The 10,458-nt window shown below is 37.9% G+C and overlaps 2 protein-coding genes across 6 annotated transcripts; one reads left to right on the top strand and one right to left on the bottom strand.

The window, feature by feature from the left end:
- The first annotated feature begins 332 nt into the window (after positions 1–332).
- On the top strand, positions 333–1,737 carry LOC110603336 (F-box/kelch-repeat protein At1g15670). Its single transcript, XM_021741034.2, has one exon. The coding sequence runs from the start codon at positions 546–548 to the stop codon at positions 1,605–1,607; it is 1,062 nt and encodes a 353-aa protein (XP_021596726.1). The 5' UTR covers positions 333–545; the 3' UTR covers positions 1,608–1,737.
- A 604-nt stretch (positions 1,738–2,341) lies between these two features.
- On the bottom strand, positions 2,342–5,643 carry LOC110603219 (probable disease resistance protein At1g61300). 5 transcript variants are annotated; one of them, XR_006352597.1, is made up of 3 exons: positions 2,824–5,643; positions 2,726–2,753; positions 2,342–2,642 (listed from the first exon to the last, which is right to left on the bottom strand). XR_006352597.1 is itself a non-coding variant. In XM_043962007.1 (2 exons), the coding sequence occupies exon 1, from the start codon at positions 5,505–5,507 to the stop codon at positions 2,865–2,867; it is 2,643 nt and encodes an 880-aa protein (XP_043817942.1). In that variant the 5' UTR covers positions 5,508–5,643; the 3' UTR covers positions 2,342–2,668; positions 2,823–2,864. The 5 variants fall into 5 exon arrangements, 3 of the variants coding, with proteins under 3 accessions (XP_043817942.1, XP_043817943.1, XP_043817941.1); XR_006352596.1 differs by having other exon boundaries at positions 2,726–5,643; XM_043962007.1 differs by lacking the exon at positions 2,726–2,753 and having other exon boundaries at positions 2,342–2,668; positions 2,823–5,643.
- Positions 5,644–10,458: the final 4,815 nt, after the last annotated feature.

Here is a 10,458-nt window from a genome sequence, read left to right as displayed (position 1 = left end):
CAAGTAACTGTCAAAATTTCCGTTATTGAATTTGTTAATAACGCTTGGCATTCCTTGATTTTGACATTTCGCAACTGACTAGGTAAATCATAGAAATTAAAGTAAATTTATTTTATATTTTAGAGAATTGCATGATAATAAAATACTCTCAAATTAATTAATTTACTTTGCAGCCAAAGAATCCGAAACTCATATATTATTTTTTAATGAATTTTATTTATTATTTTTAGCTTAGAACCTTCCATGATTGAGAATTATAATGTAAAAGACATAATATAAGAATAAGCCGTGTGATATATAATATAAAATGAAAGTGGAAACCAACAACAGGCTGTTTCCTATGGTCCATCGGCCTGTCCTTACTGGATCAGTAGCCCTTGGTTTCCAGAACTCTATTATTAACAAAAACTCGTTCTCATCTTCAATAACGGCAAGTCAGCAACTTTTCTCTATATAAACAAAACCCCTCAAATCTCTGCCTTCCATAAACCCTTCTTTAAACCAATCTCCAGCTTCTCTTCTTCTTCTTCTTCTTCTCTGTTCTCATGGAGCTGATTCCTGGTCTCCCTGATGATGTCGCTCGTGAATGTCTTGTTCGTCTCATGTACAGGCAGTTCTCCACCGTCTTATCTGTTTCTAAAGGCTGGAGGACTCAGCTCGAGTCGCCGGAATTTTACCGGCGCAGGAAAGATACGTCTACTAGTCAGAAGCTTGTCGTTATGGCTCAAGCTCGAGTTGACCCAAATGAAATTTTCAAGGTTGTAAAATATCCGCTTATCCCGGTTCACCGCCTCACTCTTCTTGAGGCGAATACGGGTGATCGGTGTGAATTGCCTCCGATTCCTGAGTTTTCCGATGGCTTGCCGTTGTTTTGCCAGGTTGTGAGTGTTGGGTCGGATATTGTGGTTTTGGGTGGGCTGGATCCAGCGACTTGGGAAGTGTCCGGTTCAGTTTTTGTTTTCGATTTTGTTTCCGCTACTTGGCGTCGTGGGTCTGATATGCCAGGTGTTCGGCGATCTTTTTTTGGATGCGCATCTGATTCTGATCGGATGGTGTATGTCGCTGGTGGACATGACAGTGACAAAAATGCACTAAGATCTGCAATGGCGTATGACGTGGCAAAAGATGACTGGATTCAATTGCCTGACATGGCAAGAGAACGCGACGAGTGCAAGGCGATTTTCCACGGTGGCAAGCTCCACGTCATTGGAGGATACTCTACTGAAATGCAAGGTAGATTTGAGAGAGATGCTGAGGTGTTAGATCTCGCGACGTGGACGTGGAATCATATACAACAGTTTCTAGAATCTACCACGTGTCCTAAAACATGTACTAGTGGCGATGATGGAATATACATGTGTCAGGGAGAGTATGTGGTGGCACTGAAAGGCACGACGTGGCAAGTAGTTTACATGCTTCCTTGTGACGTGGACAACGTTGCTTACCTGGCAAAATGGCAAGACAAGTTATTGGTGATCGGCTCAGCAGGATTTGGTGAACCCCACGTGGCATATGTATTGGATTTAAACAAGTACAGGTGGACAAAAATGGAGACACCTAGGCAGTATTCTGGGCATGTTCAATCAGGTTGCTACCTGGAGATCTAATGTTTTACTAGATTAAGAGTTTTCAGAGTGCAAAAGTGTGTAGATCAATGTGAATGGAATAGAGTTTACATGAGTTAATTTAACTATTAAATATATATATTTCATTATTATTATATTACAATTTTCATTATTTCCATTTGCTTTGAGTTGATTGGATGTTGAGATCACTTAATTTTTCTCCATTGGCACCATCCGCTACTCACTACCATCTCAGTGTAAACTTTTTGCTTTGGTTCTTGTAAATTTGTGGTTCATGGGAGGGTTTTTATTTAATTTAGTGTGTTTGGATTAATTGATCAATCTTGGCTGTGGAAAGATCCTCGGTTTATGGAGAATCTTGGAGTTTTTCCTGCCGTCTTCCCTTTGTCGATCACCCTCATTTGCTTCCTCTTCCACAGCTAGGCAAGGCTTTGGTCCTTAATGTTTTTTGGCTTCTGTGGCTCTAAGGAGTTTGGTCATTGGTGGGCTTTGGTTTGTGAAACTGGTGCGCCATATATGATTTGTCCCAATTGGCGAGTGGCCTAAGTTCTTCCTACGTTTTGCAAATTCAGGCTTCATTGAATTAGGTTGGGCTTGTTTTTCTTTTGGACCTAGAAGCCTCGTTTGTGGCCTGCGTGCGTATTTATTAAACTAACGAGTCTGTTTTTAATATACCTTGATCTTTGATAAAAAAAATCCAAACAGTGACAACATCCATCCTTTAGGCCTAAGCAAAATTGACTTGAAATATCAGGTACCATTTAAAATATTCAAACCTCATTCCTGATAAGGAATTCAGATCAAATTTTGTTATAAAGGAGCTCCAACAATTTAAATTACAAATCCGAGCTCTATGCAAAAGAAGACTTAATAGCACGCGTAGAAGATTAACAAATGCCCATCACTGAAGATTCGAATGGGAAGTTCCACTATGAAAAATAGGTGGGAAAACCCAAGCATACAACTATTTGGAGTCTTCGGTTGCCGATGAGCTTCCGCTAATCCAACTTTGGCCACGAGTCAGTAAATTTGTTGGATTCATTCTTCAACCGGTTGCTTGATGGAATTAACAGCAAGTTAGTACCGTTGATCAGTATAATAAAATGAAAAGATTATTGAAGTAAGATTCTCATTCTTACATTGATCGTTACAAAGACTTGGAAATTCCTGTGAAAATTTTGATGTCATTTTTTAGTAAAGAAGTCTTTTGTCTACTAAAAAGGTCCAAATCTCTCACCTCATTGTTGCAGAACCCTGGAGATTGAAGCTCAGCTTATGTTACTTCACAAATTTTGGAGTGAAAACTTTCCTCAGTTGGGGATCGTCCCAGTTCAGTCCATTCCACCAGGACTCTTCACCTCGTATTTCCTTCAAACAGTTTCTAGCACTGCTGGAATCAAATGGAAGATTGCGTAGTTTTGGGCAGTCATATACTTCAATGGTTGTGAGATGTGGAAAGGGCAGGACTCGACTACATATTGTCTGTAGCATCGGTAGATATCTCAGACTTAAATGTTTGAGATTTGAGAATATGGGCTGCGTTTCTTCAATTTCTGTCAAATCGAATCTATCAGCTATTACTCCAGCAATTGAATGACAATCATCTAATTCCAGCGTTTGAAGTCTTCGAGCATAAATAAGCCATGTCACACTCTTTACGGGACAATCTTGAAAAGCTACATGACTGAGGTTGCTGAAGCAGTCCTGCATTGTTAATGTTGATTGGTCTGGGAAAATTTTTATCTCCTCCAAAGAATGACATGCCCTTAACTCAAGTGTCTCTAGATATTGCATTGCAGATATGTTAAGCAAGGGCAAATCATGGCATTCCGTGACTGTTAAGTTGAAGATGAGGCGTTGTAACTCGGGGCTATTCAGCAAATAGTTGATGGAATTCATGGTACGTAAGGTGATACCCAAGCAAATTAGCTTTTCCAAACGATTCAACTCCTCCAGCAAGGCGGCTTCTTTAAAGAAAGGGGATTTAACCTTACTGAAAACTTGTAATGATAAGAGATGCGGGATCACATCCGGTGGTAGAAGCTCAAGTTTCTTTGTATCATTCATCAGCAAAATCTTTAGATTACTCAAGAACTTGACCTCAATTGGCAGCTCCTTTATATCAGTATACGAAATATCGAGATGTTGCAAGCGAATCAAGTTCTTGATTTCCACAGGTAACTCGGTCAAGTTTTGATTATGTGACAAATCCAAGACCTGCAAGGCGTTAAAGAAGAACCCTCTTGGTAACTTCCTCAACTTAGTTTCCCGAACAATTAAAGTTTGACAGCGAGAAAATTCTGTTTCAGTTTGGAGATCCTTGAAATAGGGACCCCATAATGATATCGCCAATGCCTTTCTCCATTTCGCAAGACCTTGAGCTCTAATCCACTCAGGATCTCGTTGCATCAAAACTTTTTGCTGATTTTCCCCTTCATCACAAATTAGCCATGAGGCCATGTCGCGAAGTACATCATGCATCTTGATGTGATCCTTTGACTCACAACTCTCTAATAAACAGGCAAGTTTTAGATTTTCAATAATGTCTACTCCATGATATCGCGCTTGATGAATGTTGCCAAAATCCTTTATGAACCCTTCGCCTATCCAAAGGTTAATTAGTTGCCGTTTATTGATCTCGTAGTCCTCCGGGAACAGAGAACAATACAAGAAACATTTTTTATGAACATCATCACTCAGATTATCGTAGCTGAATCTTAACTTAGGAAAGACATCCAGCCTCATACCTGGAAATTGAGTTGGATAACCCCGCAATTGAGTTACCGCATGCTGCCATGCCTCCGAATCCCTCTTACTGGCCATGGCTCTTCCGATAGTGATGAGAGCAAGAGGCAAACCTTTGCACTCTTCCACAACATCCTTAGCATGCTTTGCCACTTCTTCATCGGCAAAGATGTCGTCATCAAAGTTCATTGCAAACAACTGCAGGGAATCTTCTGATGTCAAGCATTCTACTTTAATCCTTTTCATGGTCTTTGTTCTGCCACATACATCCTTCACTTTGCCAATAACATCTTCTGATCGTGTGGTAAATACTACCTTGGAACCAGCCACAGTGTTGTCTAGAAGAGGAACCCCTGCTTTTAACAGCTCCAACTGATTGCGCTGATCGTCTAATAGCAGAAGAAACTTTTTCGTTTCCAAGATACGCCGTATATAAGCAGCTCTGCTGTCTTCATTCTTTCCTTCCCATAGTTCATTAACTATGTTTAATTTGCTACGAATAGCTTCCTGAACTTTTCCCAAGCCTTCATTCTCGGACACCACCACCCAGATCACTGCATCGAAACCATGGTGAGCATCCAGGAACTTGTTATTAATTTTCTTCAGAAGAGTCGTCTTGCCGACACCTCCCATTCCGTATATCGCAATCATTCCCACACTTGGGTCTTCAATATACTCCCACACCTTCTCAAAGGTCGAATCTGAGCCCACAGTTGGCTTCACATCTAACTTATCCACTAAAGCATTCGGTGGCAGGACAAAGTCAAGTTGAAAATTCCGTCGGTCGGCGATTACTCGTTTGACTTCGTCTATCTCTTCAGGCACCGTTACTCCAAGCTTGTACTTGAAGAAGCAGTGACAGAGCTTGGAGCAATAACCTTGTTTCTTCTTCAGCAATAGATCGCCTTTTTCCAGAATTTTTTCCGCCTTTTTTCCTCTGTCTTGCGCTCGTTGTTGCCATGCTTTCACTTCGTTTTTATTCTTCAACTGCAGCCCACCACCTATTTTAATTGCTTCCCCCACATCTTCATTTTTCCCCTTGAGATCATATACTAAGTATCTCAACGATTCAAGATTCTTTTCAAGATCACGGATATAGTCTATGTTGCTTGTCGTGCAACCCCAGAAGCAAGTGGCGACGTCCTTAATTGGGGTCCAAAGATCCGTGACACTCATCGATCTTAAACGCCCCAATTCAAGCTGCAGAAGCTAACAGAAGGGAGAGAAATATGAACGGCGTAGACTAATGACTGCAGAATGATATTGGCTGAGAGTAATTAATTTCCGGTGAGACTTGAGGGAAATGGAGCACACTGCACAGATCCATAATGTTTCAAAAAGGAATTTATTATTTAGTCCCTAACTTTGTCACTAATAAAAATTGAGTCTCCATATGTTAAAAATTAAACTTATTTACTCCCTAACTTTTATAATTAATAACAATTACAAATTAAATTATTCGTTATATTTGATATGACCCATGAAGAGATGAAGAGTCAAGTTTATACAGTTAATAAATATTTTATCAAAAAAAATATAGTTAATAAACATGTTTGGAATACTTGTAAGAATGAATGATATAAATTAAATCCGTAAAATATAATAAAAATATTATTTTATTAACTATAATATTTAAAAATATTTTTATTAATAATATTATTTATTAAGAGTATAAATTTCGCCTTTGACTTTGATTCTGAAGCTCCGAGTCTCACCGAGATGAAAGCATTTCGACGATTTTATATATTCCCTCGTCACCGTTTCTTTCTCAATGCACCAACTTCTCCTCATTCCATTTCCAATTTTGAGCTGAAATGAAATCCAATTAGAAAGTTTCAAAACGCTTTTTCATTGCTTGCCCTTAGGTTTCCCACAAAACTATATATTTCCCTCCTTGATTTTCCTCATCGATTCAACATTGAGATCTTCCCAATACCCGCCATTGAATTTCACAGAATTCCCACTCTAGCAAGACTTATTGTCACAAGAATTAATGAAATTTGGCATTCATTTGTGAAATTAGGTTTGCCACTCTTGATGGGTTGATGGAGAAGAAAAACAGAGTCATGGAAAACTCTATAAGGCCATAGTAATTCTGAGGAAGACTGCCAAGAAGAAGTGTGTCTTGATAAAATTTACTTGGATTATTAGTTTCACTATTTTTAAATAAATGGATATAATTCTGTACTTTTATTTAATGGTTAAATAAATTTAATAAAATGGTTAAATAAATTTAATATAAATTTATGGGTCAATTAAATATATATGCTATCACTTAAATATTAAATACGTCATTTTTTAATATAATATTATTTTTTTAATAATAAAATATTATTTAAAATTTAATGTTAATTAAAATACTAAATTTTTAATATTTTATAATTAAAAAAATAATATTATATTATATTAAAATTTATTTAACTTTTAATAAAATAAATGAATATAATTATTCTAAAATTTTAAATTGACCTTATTTAAAAAAATTTAATTAAATTTATTTCCATTGTTAAATCCAATCCAAAGTTCTGCTGCCCATACTTATTATAAGAGAGAAAATGAATTTTAAAATTTGGAGGATCCAAAAGAAACCAGAATATGGAGGAAATCCTTTTCTGAATTGAACTCAAAAGTTGAAGAATGAGTTGGGATTAGAGGCAACTTGCAGACCCAATTTTAAAAATGGAAAATTATAATTATAGTGTTTGAGTTTTAATATTCAACGAATTGATTTTTATATTTTTAAAACTGATTACTTAAATTTTTTAATAATTAATCTATCTTTAAATAGATAAATTATCTTTAATTTTTAAGTTTTTAATATAATTAATAAATTACTTTTAATATTTTTAAAAATAAATATTTAAATTTATTTTAAATTTATTTATCTTTTTCTATAATTAAAAGCGTAAAAATATTTTTATTATTTTTTTAAAATTAAAAATATTAAGTAGTTAGCCTTTCATTCATTTTTCTCTTCTGTTAAAATTTTAACATTTTAATCCTTTATTTTTTATTTTAACAACCATTTAAATTTCATTAACTTTTGTTTGATTTATCTCATTCAACCAATTTTTAACATTTTTAATTTTTTAATTTTATAATTTTCATAAAATATTTATAATTTCAATTATTTTTAAATAATATCAAATCATTTTAAATAGGTTGTAAACTTTTATTAAAAAAATTGTACTTTTATAAATTTAACTACTCACTAACTTTAAAACAGAATCAATGAAAAAAATTATAATTTTTTACAGATTAAATATAAAGATATTTAAAAATTTAATTTTAAAATTACAAACACTTATAAGGATTTAAGTGTTTAGTCTATATTTTAGATATTTAAAATATTTTTTTATTTTTTTATTAATTAATTAATAAAATTTGAACATATATTCATTATAGAAAAATTTAAATATTTTATTTAAAAAATATAGAAATCAATATAATCACTCAAAATAACAAATTTTCACCATAATCACTCAAACTTATTTTTTTTTTTTCAATATTGTCACTCAATTATTTTTTTTCATAAAGCTCCCTTAATTTTAATATTATTAAAACCATTCTAACCGAATATTGTAGAAACATGGATCAATCTTTACTAATAATCGCTCGAAATGGTTCTTCAATACCATCAAGCCAACTTTAATTTTTTCATAAAACTTCATCCATTTCAATTTAAGTAAAAACTAAAATATATATTATATGTAATTATAAGTTTACAAATAATATTTTTTTTATTCACATTTTTCCTAATTTCACTCTTTTTAATTAAAATTAATAAATTTAAAATATTTATATTGATAAAAATATATTTACACAAAGTAATACTCTAAAATTTTAACTATGTATAATTTATTATTTTAATATTTTAATAAATTATTGATGTGACTGAAATGGAGTTGATGACCGCTGGATTCCTTCACCTCGGACCAGGGGCTTGACCACAGCCCAAGGCCCATAACGAAGAGGTCCACGCACCTGATATATATAACTGGGCTGGTTCATCCCACCTTCAAGGCCGGGCTCGATCCATTTTCCTCACTCAGACCGGCCCAACTCTCAGCCCAGCCCAGGGTCCAGAATAATATTCACCCGACAGCCTGGCAGATCCGCTCGAATGTACGCACAAGGAGAATCAGAGGCCGTTACGCATGGAGCAGGCAGCTGATACCCTAGTACCTCCGAATCTGCATGGCAGAGACGCGTGGCCCAATCCTCGAGAGACCTCCATACGTCACTAGCAAGCAAGACAATGTATAAAAGAGGAGTCCCCTCCTCAGAAATGTTAAGCTTTTCTCTTCAATACAAAACCCTTGTAAAACCCTATTCCATTGGATCTCAGATCATCAATTGGCGCCGTCTGTGGGAAACGAAGGAGATCTTTTCATCACCGGAGTTTTCACTTTCAAAACCCACTGAGATCCACGATGGCAAACCACCAAGAAAGTAACCTTAATATTCCAAATGACCTGAGCTCTGCCCAAGAGGGGCAGCAGTTCTCCTTTTCTAGCCCTACAACGTTGAATAACCAAACACCTATTTCTCTTAATCCTTCGCCAAGCTTGGCAGGGAATACTCCCACCATGACCCTGTCTAACCAAGACATTCAAACCATGGCTCTCCAGCTGCAAACCACGGCTCACTGGTTGGGGCAGATAATGCAACAAAGGGGACTTAGCACCCCAGTAAGCGCGCTCCCGGTAGTGGAGGAACCCAGAACCGATGAACCCCGACCTACCTCTGCCCACCTCCAAACTAACAACCACGAGGCCGGAGAAGAGGAAGAACCGGAGGCCCGAATCCATGGGAGAAGGGCAAGAGAGTTGATAGAAAATGAAGAAGTGGACGACTATTCTGCTGAAACAACCAGGGAAACGGGAACTGAAACAGAGGAGGAAGAAGGCAATTTGGGCAAAAGATCCAGCCCGAAAGACGAGAAAATGAACCAAAAGCTGAAAAGGTTGAAGGAGCAGCTCCTAGCTGAGCTAGGTAAGAAAGATCAGAGTCAAAACTCTTTGCCTACTTCCTCTCCCTTCTCAAAGTTAATGCAGCAGGAGACTGTTCCCAAAAAGTTCATGATGCCGCCGATGGCGGCCTATAATGGGGCTGGTAACCCGAGAGAACATGTCATGAACTATAAGACCTTCATGGAGTTGCAAACTCTGTCGGATGCTCTGATGTGCAAGGTGTTCCCAACAACGCTCTCGGGACCAGCGAGGGCATGGTTCAACAGCTTGGAGGCCGGAAGCATTAAAAGTTTCGGAGATCTTGCCACCCGCTTCATCAGCCGGTTCGTAGCCGGAGTGCCAGCAGATAGGAAGACGAGCTACCTGGAAACAGTGAGACAAAAAGCTGGTGAATCCCTCAGAGAATATGTTGCTCGTTTTAACACGGAAGCCCTGCAGATTCCCGATCTCGATGAGGGGAGGGCGGTCGAAGCCATGCAGAAGGGAACAACCTCTGCTGAGTTCTTTGGTTCTTTGAGTAGGAAACCTCCGACCTCACTGGCCGAGTTGATGAAGAGGGCGGAGAAATATATAAGGCAGGATGACGCCTTAGTAACGAGTAGATTTGCCAAAGGGATGGCAGGAAAAGAGAAAGCCCCGGAAGAAAAGAGGCCGGAGAGGCACGAGAAGAAACATGGGAAGAGGCCGGAGCCGTACAAACAGGCCTGGGAGAGAAGGGATCAAAGGCCTCCCCCTCCTCCTCGGGTCCTTGAACCAAGAGTGCTCCCTCCTTGGGTTCCTGAGAAGCCAACTCCTCTCAATGCCTCCAGAGCCGAAGTGCTCATGGCAGTCCAGAACAAGGAATTTCTCCAGTGGCCAAGACCCCTGAAGTCGGAGTCAGATCAAAGGAATCCTGACAAGTATTGCCAGTACCACCGGACGCATGGCCACGATACGAACAACTGCTTCCAGTTGATCGCGGAGATTGAAAGATTAATAAAGAGGGGGCATCTCAAAAATTTTGTGAAGAAACCGGAAGGACAGAGGCCTCAGCCCGGCCTGACAGCCCAGACGCCCAGGAGGACGGGAACTGGACCAGTGAATGATGGATCCAGTGGGACCATCAACATGATTGTTGGAGGAACTGGAGGGCGAATGAGCCGTAGAGGAAAGAA

Source organism: Manihot esculenta, chromosome 11 (genome assembly GCF_001659605.2).
Source record: "Manihot esculenta cultivar AM560-2 chromosome 11, M.esculenta_v8, whole genome shotgun sequence".
Taxonomy (NCBI): domain Eukaryota; kingdom Viridiplantae; phylum Streptophyta; class Magnoliopsida; order Malpighiales; family Euphorbiaceae; genus Manihot; species Manihot esculenta.
Note: the sequence above shows the minus strand (reverse complement) of the source record. Positions and strands in the feature narration are given on the sequence as shown.